Source organism: Prunus dulcis, chromosome 1, assembly GCF_902201215.1.
Source record: "Prunus dulcis chromosome 1, ALMONDv2, whole genome shotgun sequence".
Classification (NCBI taxonomy): Eukaryota; Viridiplantae; Streptophyta; class Magnoliopsida; order Rosales; family Rosaceae; genus Prunus; species Prunus dulcis.
In genome coordinates this window covers 31,574,871-31,588,864 of record NC_047650.1, presented here as the reverse complement: position 1 = coordinate 31,588,864, position 13,994 = coordinate 31,574,871, and the positions used below count along the sequence as shown (strand labels likewise).

The window sequence follows — 13,994 nt, the reverse complement described above, 5'->3', positions numbered from 1 at the left end:
CAGATTCCCACCGCCACTATCATCAACCCCAAAACCAAAAACAAAAAAAATTAATAAACAAACTGTAGTCTATATCCAACTTTCTGTACCAAAACCTTTATCTGTCTGTCTTGCTCTTGGATTATAAAAAAAAATTAACATTTGAAATGGACAGATGCATGCCAAAAACAATTCCATTAACTGATCAAAATATTACTGACATTATATACAAATAATAAGGTAAGAAAATTTTAATATGGGAACAGAGTAAAATTGGTTTATCCGGCGTGTCCCGGGCCATTCACCTCAAGTTTCTTGGAAGTGAAGAAAACAATGCCCACAAAGTGACACTTGGCATGTCCATGCTTACCGGTTTTGGAAGTTGAAACCTCAGCAACCTGTTTCAACAAAAACAACAAAACAATTAGAAGCAGATGGCAGGAAATCACACAGTACCTTGCATGGACGGCCCTTGATGACAATTCTTGCGAATGGTACCAGCTTGCTGGGTGCACGTCTCGGAGGCTCCAGGCTCCAGCATCCATCCTGGGATTCCAAGTGCTTTTAACTTTCTGGGCTTTTCTTCTTCAAGCATCTATCCTAATTAGGGTTTTTTAAGGTTTTATTTTGCGCCAACAAAATCATTAATAATTGCTTCTATACTGACTGGATTCAACCTCACCCCTTGGATGCTGATGTTCGACATCATATCCACTTTTGACGGTCCTGATATCCTCACACCTCGTGGCTGCTGTTTGTTTTTATCTTATTAAATTAACCATAAAAAACAAGCTTTTCAAGGAATGGATTAACCGGTATGCTTTCTTTTGCAACCCAAGTTTGCATAAACATAAGTTACATTTATGCAGCCCAACTCCAGTTAGGCCCATCAGTCCCTTCTTATTATCACCATTTCATGGCGAGCAGTTGCCCAAAGTTGGGCTTTGTGCAACAGATCAAATCTAAGCCCTTAATTAGTCTTCTAATTAGAGGATTTGGATGGCTGAAGAGAACAATCACACCGGTTTCTAACATTTTTTAAATTTATAATGACGGAATTATGATAAGGCATTCTGAATCTGAATCAAAACAGAAAGTTCAATCATAAAAAAAAAGTAGAGAAAGATTAGGAATCATACACTTCACCAAAACTGAAAGACTAGGATAGTTACAACTCTCAAAAGGGAACAAGAAAGCAAGGTTGCTTTCGGCGGTCCAAATCAAACCCATAATCATATGCTTGCTTTAATCCAACAATATTTTTTTTTATCCACACAACCTGCAAATCATCCATATTCAAAAAAAAAATGTTCTCTGACTAAACAGTTCAACAATGTCAATCAATGTGACCCATTATACAATTTTCCAAATCAAACATTTGAGAATAAAGATGCACACAACATGTAAAAGTAAAACCAACCTATATAACACTTAACAATACAAGAAAATCAGAACCCAATTGGTAGTTTTGTATAGCCTATAGCCTATAATACAAGAGTGCATATTGAGTGGTAACTTGGAGAAATCATCACTCTCAAAACTCAAAAGCCACTGTACAGTTTGGTGCTCACCTAAACGAGTGAAAAGTACTTTCGGGATCGTGCTGGGAAGCAATCGACGCTGAAGGATCTGGAACATGGTGTGATACGAGTGCTGCAGTTGCAGTTTCTTTCCACCATGAAACCTCTATTTCTTTCTCGTGAAGCTTGCGCTTCGCGTACTCTAAAGCAACTTCAAGTTCTTTTATCCGTTCTTCCTGTCTCGCTTCCAACACTTGATGCAACCTCCTCTCAAGTTCAAGTGCAGGAACTCCATAGTCACAGGGCATTTCAGCATAATCTGGCGGTTCTGCTTCATCACAGTCAATTACAAGAGCACAGTCTCTAGAAGCCTGCCATTTTTAACATTCAAACATTAATTTCAGAAGCTTAATTAATCAAAACAATTAGTATAATTAAATTAAGTCAGTCTGAAAACTGAAAGTGTTTACCTTTAGCCTCTGCTGAGGGTATTCAGAATTGGATGAATCATTTTCCGAATCCAATTGGAGCTGCAACCGTTCTAACTCGGCTTCAAGCTCCGCCTCAAGTTGATCCATTCCTGCCACGCATTCATCTCTGTCTCCTTCTCCTTCTTCATTTCTAATATATTCCGAGCACACATCACGGACAACACCAGATTGAAGCGAAAACTGGCTATCGGAGCTCGAGCTCGAAGCTTGATGGAAATCAGTGGTGGAAGAAGCAATATTCATCTCATTCAACTCCAACGGTTTGGCGTCAAAAGGCGCGTTCTTGCTTTGCAATCCCTCTTTTGCGTTTTGAAGAAGCAGCTCCATTTGTGTCCGCAGCTCCACCATCTTTGTAAGCTCATTTTTACTGGCGACGATCAGATATATCAAACCGCACGCAACGCCCAAATTGAATGAGCCGTTATCTTTTACAAACTGTCCTGGATTCATCAGAAGGAGAGGATCAACTTAGTAATTAATATAAACCAAAACGTAAAAATAAATTAATAACAATAATTTAGAGAATTTCAATTTTGTTTTAACCTGACTGCTTCAATCCATGCGTCGAACAGGAGGCGTGCGTTGACTCGTCACCGGTTTCCCTTCTCGCGACCTCTTTGAATATCTTCTGGCTCCGTACGACGTCGCTTCGCCTTCTCTTGGATCGTCTCAGAGACGACAGCCATCGGGAAATGATACGGCGCGGGGTGGAGCACTGTAAAGCCATCAATCTGTCGTCCTTCGGGTGGTCTCCGATGCCATCCATATTGAAGTCTCCGACGCAATCGTAGCCGCCGGTTTCGGATCCCTCTTCTTCATCAACGAGAATATCGGCGATGCGGATGTGGCGGGTCTTGCTGTAACGGAAAGGGGAGAGAATGAGGGTTTTAAAGAAGCGATCGTCATTCTTCTCCATCAGAGCTTCATAGGAATTAAATGCGATGAGCCAGTGACAGAGTATAGAGAGAGAGAGAGAGAGAGAGAGAGAGAGAGAGAGAGACTCAGATTTAAATTGTGGATAAAAATGGAGGGAAGATCATCAATGGCTCCTGGTGGGTGGCGGCAGGAGGAGGCTGCACGTATCCCTAGGGTTTATGAAACTTCAATCTCGCTCCTTGACACTTGTTGGTTTCAAAATTTTGTAATTTGGAATTTATGATTCCACACACATTTCATAAGATGAAAGATGAATTTTCACTTTTTGAAAAAAAATAAATTTTGAATTTTGAAATGGGTTTTAGGTTTGGGTTTTTTTTTTTAAATCTTACTTGGAATTACCATTAAACAAAGGAAGCCAAGCCAACTACGGAAAAAATTAATTTGGACTTATCAACATTATCAACCCTACAACGGAAAAAATAAAATTAGAGGAAACTTATGAAATGATTCTTCCTTTATTTGACAACAATTCCAAAAGTACAAAATTCACGTCATGGAATATGAAACTTTGCTAAATATGTCGATCTATCGTTACGCTACATCAACTAAATTCTAAATCAATAAAATAAAACCTTCAATTTGACTATTAATATATGAGAGACTTATAACAAAACATGCTAAACCTTTTCTTTTTTAAAAAAATGTTATTACTTTAACTTGAAAATAAAATATATATATATATAAGAGACTTGTAATTCGAGTAATTAATAACATCTATTTTTATACCTGAAGTTTTGTGCTTAAATATTTAAATGGAATAATGTGAAAATGTATAACATTAGAAGACTACTAAGGTCGTGGTGACCATGCCGACACACAACACAAACAATAATATGAAAAATAATAAGTAGTGCTGTGGTCCATCAATTATTTGATTTCTAGTATTCCGTATCAATTATTTGATTAGGTGGCTTAATTTAATTTGTGTATTGTATTTCTATCAGTAAGGACAAGGAAAGGACAATATTTAAATTCCTATTGCGATTTGGCCATTTGTGTTTTTTAATAAACGGGGACAAATTACGGATTCTGGTCGGGAATTGTGGACATTAAATTATTTATATAAAAACTCAATTGGAAAAAGGTATTTTTATGTTCGAACGGTATCTTCTTTTTATCTGGGAAATATTTTGCTGGCATTGTAGATGTTTTTTTTTTTCCGGGTCGTAATCATTCTTGAAATTCATTCAAAGCACACATAACTGGTGCAAAGGAGAAAGATGCAAAGCACCTACATCAGCAAAAAACATAAGAACCAAAACAGAGAAAAATAAACTAGAGTCAATTCCAAAGCCTAGCACAATATTTTTCTCTCATCACAGTACCTACAAATCAAGGTGGACTTGGAAGACCATCCGAGACCAAAACACGAACGAGGGATGGAGGAGGCCTATCATGAGCAGTATGATTTCCATTACGAGGTATCCAACACCATTCGAGAACATTAAATTGGGACTCCAGCCTACGAATCTGGTGAATGATAGGAAGGATAGACCAATCATTGCATCTAGATTTATCCTTAATGTTCTCAATGAGAGCTTTGCAGTCCAACTCCATCATCACCTTGGAAGCATTCAATTCTTTAGCAAAGCCATATAATCCAAGAGGTAAGGGAAGTCAGCAATGTATCACAACATTGTCAGAAGGCTTAATCCCAGTAATAGGACCAGACTTTCCATTAATTTGTAAATATATAGCAGCCATGGAGACACCACGATCAATGACATGGTAGGGATTAAGAATGATTCTGTAACATTTCACATCAACCAACTAAGAGAGGGTGATGTGCCTTGTATGTACATGCCCACCTACATCTAGTACGAGGTTTTTTGGGAGCTCACTAGCTTCGGAGTCATGGGAACTCCGAAGTTAAGCGAGTTTGGGTAAGAGCAATTGCAGGATGGGTGACCCACTGGAAAGTTGCTCTTGAGTTCCCATAAACAAAACCGTGAGGGCAGAGAAGGGGGGCCAAAGTGGACAATATTGTGGTACAGCGGAGCCGATCCTGGGATGTGACAATTTGATATCAGAGCCACTCTGCCGTGTGGTGTGAGTATGCAGACGAGGACGTCGGACCCCTAAGGGGGGGTGGATTGTAACATCTCACATCGACCAACGAAGAGAGGGTGATGCGCCTTATATGTACATGCCTACCTCCATCTAATACGAGGCATTTTGAGAGCTCACTGGCTTCGAAGTCATGGAAACTCTAAAGTTAAGCGAGTTTGGGGTAGAACAATCCCAAAATAGGTGATCCACTGGGAAGTTGCTCTTGAGTTCCCATAAACAAAATCGTGAGGGCAGAGAGGGGGGCCCAAAGCGGACAATATCGTGTTACGGCAGAGCTGATCTCGGGATATGACAGATTCCTTCCCACACAAACTTCCAACCAGCTTTCCAAATTTACCACAAACCAGTGACATTGTCTAATCGTTGTCCTATGTCTAGGCACAATATGAGGCAAGTTTTTTGGCAAACCAATTCAACCAACATAGGGGGAGAGAAAGCCAACAGTCCGTCCAAATATGAGTACCAACACCATTTGAGATTTGGACCTGTGCTTTTTCAATAATAGCCTTCTACTTTCTAAAATACTCGACCAAATTCATGAGGGTTTAGCCCTAATTGTTGCTCTTTGAAAATCGGCCTCTGGCAAATAGCGTCCTTGAGCCCTTCGTATTTCAAGTGAATCTTTCGATACCCCATGACTGGACAAGGCATAGAAAAACTAGGGGGAAGAGGTTTGAATGTATCAAAATCAACTCTCATTCTTAAAAATCCTTTGAACCCCACCTCCTCAAAGTTTTCAACCTTCATTACTAACCTAATTTTCTCACCCACAAATTCCTTGGTATCCCATGGGTCTGAACCCAAAAGATAGCCTGGTTTGCTTCAATGTCATCGATGGAGCAATACAATGGCCATGGTTTCATGGTAAAGACATGCCCTTTAACAAACCATAGGTTACCTTCCAAAAGCCAGCTGTCGACGACCTCGTCTTCCAGGGTCACAACATACACATTTTCCTTAGATTTCACCACTTTGACAGGACCCATATTGTTTCAAAGGACGCAGAGGACCTCCTTGACAACAGATTGGGGGGTTCGTGGTATGTGATATGGAGGCCAACAAGGGTGATACAGTGCTTAGGCTGGTTTTCTAAATCCATGGACTCCTCAAAGACTATGGACATCACTTCTTCGTAAAAGTCAGGCTCCAAAACATCATCTCCCTCCATGACAGAAAGAGAAAATGGCACAACCCCCTAGTAAACTAGGTAGGCACATTGCAAGACTTAGATTTCAACAAAAGCCATTCCGGCCACTCTCAGATACTCAAGCCGACTCAGAAACTCTGTTGGGATACCTTGTTAGCCTTACAATTATATAGTGAAGTATACTGTCTCTGATTAGGAGGTTACGAACACCCTGATGTAGTAACATCGGTATCAAGAAGAAGAAAGATGAGTTAGTATACATACCCGAACTGAAAGTTAGTATACATGTTTCCAGTGAGCTTAGTTTCTCTTTGTTGTGGGTTAACATGTGGCGTGTGTCAACGAATTGATTTGAGCTTCTTTATCCCCTGCTCATCTTGTCGGCTAGCCGTTTGGCTTAGGGGGAGCTTCTTTTTGTAGATTGCATTCATTTTCGTGTCATTATTCAAAACATTGTTGCTCGCCAGCTATGTTATGGTGGCCTTAAATTTGCATCAACGATCAAGTTAAGACATGATCGTTAGTTTTTGTTGCGTTATTCATCACTAATCAAATATATATACATACACCATGTAAAAATGGAAAGCTCTCGAGGTTAGGTCAAGTGGTAATTAAGAGTGAGAACATGTTTGGATTATTATAGGTTAAATGTTCGATTCTTTCTAATATAAGACAAATGTTTTTTTAGGGCATGAAATGTAAGAACCCAAAACAAAATATCTAAAAAGAAAGGAATATCTAGAAAGGTAAGGAAAATATCTTTTAGCAAAATGACCAAATTGCCCTCGCATATTTTAATGGGGAAAAATTTGGCTTTTTGATCAAGAAAGAATTTGGGAATTTCGCTTACGCCATTGCGTAGAGCACGGCGAAAGGAGTTCGTAGACACGGAGTAGACCCGAATCGGAGCTGTAACGAAGAAGTTATGGTCTAAAAACCGCGAAGGGCAAAATAATAATTTAGCCAAAAAGTCAGATTTATATACCCCTCTCTCTCTCTCCCCCGTCAGCTCTCTCTCTCCTCGCGATTTTGCCCAGCAGCCGACCTTCGCTCACTTTCGACGTCGCCACGGCCACCACACTTGGAACCGATCTCCGCCGTGGTTACCGTTGGAACCGTGACTCAACCGCCGTTATTTTCCGACCAACACCAGCCTCGGGGGTGCCGGAATCTGGCCGGAAAACCATGGTTTTCGACGACGGTTCGTCCGAATGCAACTCGAACTTCCAGTTCAGATTTCTCCTCCGTTTCTCCACCAAATCGATCGAGTAAGGTATGATTTCTCAGCTATTTTTCGTGCTCTAGCTGATGGGTATATGGGCTTCGATCGATTTTAGCGTTAAGGGGTTCGATTTTCGACTGGAAGTTTGGCCGAAACTTCGGCCCTTCGAAACCACTATTTCTGGTCACTTTTTGGGGTGGTCCAAGAACAAAATTGACTCCAAATGGGGTGTTTTACCTAGGGTAGGAGTTTGGAGTCTTGGTTCTGAAATTTTTCGGCCACCCGGTATCGCTTTGGACACCCAAAGCTGCCCGCGCGTGCTGGAGCGCATGGGCAAGGATACTGATATAATTCTGTGCAGATTTGTGACCCTCGTGTCGTCACGAGCGTGTGGAATTTCGCGGATCTCGATTCGGAGTCCGTTTGAGCCCCGAACGGATTTTCCATATCGCGCGATCCGTGGGTGCAGTGTCGTTAAATAGTCGGATCGCGCTGAATTTCGGATATGTCGGTCTACGTGATTTCAGGATCACGTAGAATTCGACGGATTGCGAATCGGAGTCCCGGATACTCCGAAATCGCGAACCCTGGGGCTAGGGTTTGAGTTTTAAGTTTGGCTAATCCGACCGTCCGTTTCGGACCAAAATCTCAGAACATGGTTCCTTCTCTGTAAGGAACCTTCAGAGGAGCCCAGATCGGCCATCGGAGATCGTGGATCCACGGGTCCCGGATCGGCCGATCTGACAGCTTACCGCTTATTGAGGTTTCGGGTCTATTAAGGCCGGTCTAACTGTCCAAAAAGCTAAGGTGGGCATAGGAGTAACCTGAAACGAGTGAACGTATTTCTAGGAGCCGGGGGCAGGATGTTTAGTTGAAATTCTTTTTATTCAGCAGTTTATTAATTTAATCTTTATGGGTAATCAGGCACCAGGAGCCCGACAGGATTGCAAAAGAGACCTTCGAAGGGTCAAAGTAGCTCGGACCATCTGTGAGTGGACTTTCTTTCATGAATTATTTTATATAAATGAGTTATATAGAGGTTTTTCATAAATAAGATTTTATAAGTAATTTTATATTGATTTTATATAAAAGAGTTTTATAAACGAGTTTACTTGACTAAATTCCTTATTTGATCTTGAGTAAGCTTTATTGTGTTTTCGAGCATGAGTAGTACAGAATTAGTTCTATAAGTTGTGTGCTGCTTACTTTTACATGCTTAAGAGTTATAGAAAACAGATTTTGAGGCTTATGACATAAGAAATAGCAGCACAACTTGAGATTTCAGTTGTTATTCAGATTTTTCTAAGGGAATTTATTTTAAACCCACCTCGTACCCATTTTCTTTATGGTGATTACCCAGAGTCGGACCGATGTCTACGGACATCCAGTCTGATTATAGTTCAGTCAGTGCACTTGACTTTGCCTCACGAGTTTCGGGGACGCTCGGACCGTGAGTGCCAGGATTTGCGGCTCGGCAGACTTGGTGTCCCGAGACCTGCCAGGATTGCGGCTCGGCTGACTCTGTGTCCCCGAGACCTGCCAGGATTGCGGATCAGGCTGACTACGGTCCCCTGCATCCTGCCAGAGCGACTCGAGCCGACTTGGTGTCATCGAGGAATCTGCCGGCGGGACAGGCTGATCATAGTCCCCTGATTTCGCCAGTTTGCGGCTCGGGTAGCCTGCGTGACGCCCGAGACCTGCCAGGGAATTGACGGATAAGACAGGGGTACAATTAGGTGGTAATTTTAAAGAATTTTAAGCTCTTTTATACAGTTATGACTTTCAGCTATTTTATACTAGCTTCTCTGATTTTTCAGGCCTTTATACATTTATATAGTTTTGTTCAGTTATACAAGGTTTGAGTACAGTGCTTTTATACAAGTTTGATTTCAGTGTTTTATACAAGCTTTGATTTCAGTACTTATAAATAAAAATTTATCGAGCTTGAATATAATTTACATAGAATGCTTTGAGTTTAGTATGCTTTAAATGGAGAATACGTATTCAGTTTTATTTAACTATTTTTATAGTAGGGGTTATTATGATTGATAAACTGTTTTCAAGAATTCTTATGTTTGGTCCACTCACATCTTCAAACTGTTTTCACCCCCAGGCCGTAGAAGTACGCGGGATCCACCACCGGGCCAATTATAGCTTCCGCACCAAGGTAGAGTTTGTAGAAAATCTTTGAAACCGTGAAAACTTTAAAGTATGCTCTGATATTTAGTTGAAGTTGAAAAACTGAAAGTGGAGATCTGTTATTTGGAAATATTCTGGCAGTTGGTGTGAATTTATTGATTGTTTAACAGGTGAAAATTTTTGGGATTGGTCAAAATACAGGGGAGACTCTGCCGAAATTTCGGCAGAAGTCGAAGAGAAATTTGAAAAGAATTTGAGACAGGAAGGGTAAAAAGGTCATTCGTGCCCTACATTAGCCAGGTGTCGGACACGCACAGGACTTGACTCGAATTTCAAAGTGAAAATTGGGTCGGGTCCTATCATGAAACCTATCATCATAAATTTTTTTTAAGCAACAATGTTTTTGGAGAAATTTCGCCGAGGGCCGGTCCTGAGATTTTGAGGGTCAAAAGCCATGATTGTCATAATACAATATTTTTATAACTAAAATTCATCATCAATTAGTATGCAATAACAATCATAAATCAAATTCATGATTTTTTTTAATTATTATAATGTTTTCATTTTGTTAAAAAAATAAGAGTTCAAGAGAAAGAAAAAGGCATGAATATTTTTTTTTGGGTTTTGTTTTGAGTGGAACAACTTGCTTTTTTATTATTTTTTAAATTTTAGGAGAAAGCATATGGTTCTTGGCCTTGTACCAATGGATATGCATTAGAAACCAGCTCCACCAAATACACTTTTGTGTTAATGTGTTGTGCGCTAGAGTATATATACAGTTTTTATAATATTAATATATATATATAATATAAAGTACAAAATATATTCGGGGGCCTTGTGCGGTGGTGCCACTTGCACCATACCAGGGCCTCTTGTCAATAATTATGTTTTAATTATTATTCACCAAATAGATAATAACTAAATCAAAGTTAATAATTAAAGTAATTAAATAAGGCTATGATATTACTTAATTAATTACAAATATTAAACTACACAAACTAATTTTGCATTACAAAAAAATAAAAAAATAAATTTAGGGACATTTCTTTGCAAACTTCATGGAAATATATATCCCGATGAAGTTTGTCGGAAAAGACATATCCCGGAGCAATTAGTCGCGAAAGACATTTGCCAACTAATGTCGCCAAGAAAGGTCCCAAAATTAATTTTTTAAGTTTTTTTAAAATACAAAATTAGTTTGTTTAGTTTAATATTTGTAATTAATTAAGTAATATCTTAACTCTATTTAATTACTTTAATTATAATTTATTTATTGTATAATTAGTATTTAAATATTTTAATTCATTTTCATCAATTAGTTGTAAAATTATTCCTTTATTTTCTGCATTGTCCTTTTTTATTTATTATTCCACAAATATACGAATATCTATACTCTTTAAAAATATACATATATTTTAATAGTATAACCAACTGGTTATACTCTTTAAATATTTAAATATAAATTTAAAGAGTATGGCCGCACGGCTTCCCTTTAAATATACTCTTTAAATAGTTGAAACTATTTTTTATAATGCTTTCAAAATTTCAAAATAAATTTAATGTCCAAAGCATTATTTGAGATAATTAAATACTATTTATTAAGTAATTTATGAAATTAATTAAATACTAATTATTCAACAATTTAAATATAATGACTAATTTAAAAGTAAATTTAGGTTTTAGTCACAAAAAAACTTTTACTTTTGGAAAAAGTCAAAGCTTTTTCAAAAAAGACAGAAAAACCTCTTAACTTTCAAATCAAAGACATGCAAATGTAAAGGATGCCTTAGGAAATCCAAAAATAAATAAGGGCAATTTTGTCCATTTTGACTTCTTTTAAAAAATTTATCTCTTCTTTGGGTTTTTCCAAAGTCTCCCTAATTTAAATAATTAAATTAGGCTAAGATATTAATTAATCACAAATATTAACCTAAACAAACTAATTTTTGTACAAAAAGTGCACAAAATAATTTCAAATAATTTTTTATAAACAAACTAATTTTTTATTAAAAAAAGAATTAATTTAGGGACCTTTCCCTGCGAAATGCATCGGGAATATCTATCCCAACAAAGTGTGCCGGGGAAGACCTATGCAAAGTTTGTCGGGGTAAACATTTCCCGACTAATGTTGTCGGGAAAGGTCACTAAATTAATTTTTTTAGTTTTTTTAAATACAAAATTAGTTTGTTTAGTTTAATATTTGTAATTAATTAAGTAATATCTTAGCTTTATTTAATTATTTTGATTAGTAATTATATTTTAATTATGATTTCTTTATTGTATAATTAGTATTTAAATATTTTAATTAATTTCATCAATTAGTTGTATATTTATTTCGTTATTTTATGCATTGCCTTTTTATTTATTTATTATTATTCCGTAAATATACGAATATCTATTCTCATTAAATATATACGAATATTTTAATAATATAACAGCTCGACTATACCTTTTAAATATTAAAAACAAAATCAAATAATAGCTCCTACTTTTATAGAACATAACTACCCATATTATATTTTCTTAATTCAAAAAATAAAAATAAAAATAAAAAATAAAACTAATTGGCACATGCGTAAGTGTGTGCCAAGGGGCCAGTACTAATTATTCAATAAATAAATACTAATTAAAACATAATCACTAATTAAAATAATTAAATAAGGCTAAAGTATTACTTAATCACAAGTATTAACCTAACCAAACTATTTTTTTTAAATAAAAAAGTCCACAAAATAATTTCAAATAATATTTTTACAAACAAACGAATTTTTCATTTAAAAATAATTAATTTTGGGGACCTTTCCCGATGATATGTGTTAGGAAGATCTCTCCAGAGAAAGCTTGTCAAGAAAGACTTATCTCAGCGAAATGTGTCGAGAAACTAGGGATGGCAAAAATTCCCGTAGGGGCGGGTTCCCGACCCTAACGAGGAGAGATTTTGGGGCTAAATGAGTATCGGGTACGGGGATTCCAGAACTTGAAAAACCCCCGACGGGTATGGGGAGGGGATGGTATTGGTGTCCTCATCCCCGAACCCGACCCGAAAATATATATGTTTATATTTAAATAAATAAATATATAATTATAATATTTATGTTTAACTCTAAGTTAACTTCCCTCTCCTAATTCTTCCTAATTTTCTATGGAATTTCATATTGATGTAATTTTGAATAGTTGAGTTGAACTTTATAGTTAATTTGGATGTGTTGAATGATAAGTTAATATGAAACTTAATATTAAAATGTATGATAAATATTTTTTTATGCAAAAAAATCTGGGATTCGGGGAGGGTATGAGGGATAGTCCCCTGATGGAGACGGGGACGGAGATTCTCCGAAACCTAATAAACAGGGATGGGTTCGGGGACGGGGACGGGGACGGGGGCGGGGATGGAGAGCAGGGATGGGGTTGGTATTGTCATACCCAGCCCCTACCCAACCCATTGCCATCCATACAAGAAACACCTATGTGAAGTTTGTCGGGTAAATATTTCCCGACTAATGTCATTGGGAAAGGTCCCTAAATTAAAATGTTTAAAATTTTAAAATTCAAAATTAGTTTGTTTAGTTTAATATTTGTAATTAATTAAGTAATATCTTAGCCTTATTTAATTACTTTAATTAGTAATTATATTTTAATTATGATTTATTTAGTATATAATTAGTATTTAAATAAATACTATACTCTTTAAATATATATTTATTTAAATAGTATAGCCGCGCGGCTATACACATTAAATATATTCGAATATTTTTATAATATAGCCGCACGGCTATACTCTTTAAATAAATTCAAATAGTTGTAATTTATTCCTTAATTTTCCGCATTGTCTTTTATTTATTTATTATTTTTAAACTTTAATTTAAAAATATTTATTTATTTAAAGAGTATTTATACCCATAAGGATTTATATTTATGTTCCTTTGGTAATAGGTACATTACTTACAAAAAAAATGTACATTAAAGTAGATTATTCACAAAAGACAATTAGCACGTTTGGATAGGTCGCAAATGCCTCATGGGATTGATTCAATTTTGGTTTCCAGTGGTAAGCTCAATAGTTTTCATCGGCCATATTATTGAGACGAGCCTCTAGAAAAGTAGTATTGGAAAAAAAATAAATAATAATTTTTTTAAGTCGCACGTGATTAAAACTTTGTAAGTTACAGGTGAAGGACTTCTAGCTAGAGATGGTAAAAATCCTCGAGGGGGCGGGTCCTCGTCGGGTCCCCAATCTTAACGGAGGGAGATTTCGGGGTCAAACGGGTATCGGATATAAGGATCCCCAAACTTGAAAAATCTCTGACGAGTATGGGAAGGGGATGGTATTGGTGTCCCCATCCCTAAACCCGACCCGAAAATATATATGTTTATATTTAAATAAATATTTATAATATTTATAATATTTATGTTTAACCCTAAGTTATAACTTCCCTCTCCTAATTCTTCCTAATCTTCTATGGAATTTCATATTGATGTGATTTTGA

The 13,994-nt window shown here is 36.9% G+C and overlaps 1 protein-coding gene across 1 annotated transcript; it reads right to left on the bottom strand.

Moving 5' to 3' along the window:
• Positions 1–1,294: 1,294 nt before the first annotated feature.
• On the bottom strand, positions 1,295–3,224 carry LOC117614013 (protein POLAR-like 1). The gene is made up of 3 exons (XM_034342679.1): positions 2,534–3,224; positions 1,970–2,430; positions 1,295–1,870 (listed from the first exon to the last, which is right to left on the bottom strand). The coding sequence occupies exons 1-3, from the start codon at positions 2,904–2,906 to the stop codon at positions 1,547–1,549; spliced, it is 1,158 nt and encodes a 385-aa protein (XP_034198570.1). The 5' UTR covers positions 2,907–3,224; the 3' UTR covers positions 1,295–1,546.
• Between the last annotated feature and the right edge of the window lie 10,770 nt (positions 3,225–13,994).

Coding starts and splice junctions, on each gene's coding strand:
- LOC117614013 (XM_034342679.1), bottom strand. CDS start 2,906: ATGGAGAAGAATGACGATCGCTTCTTTAAAACCCTCATTCTCTCCCCT. Junction 2,431..2,533: donor GCATGGATTGAAGCAGTCAG/GTTAAAACAAAA, acceptor TGATGAATCCAG/GACAGTTTGTAAAAGATAAC. Junction 1,871..1,969: donor ACCCTCAGCAGAGGCTAAAG/GTAAACACTTTC, acceptor TAAAAATGGCAG/GCTTCTAGAGACTGTGCTCT.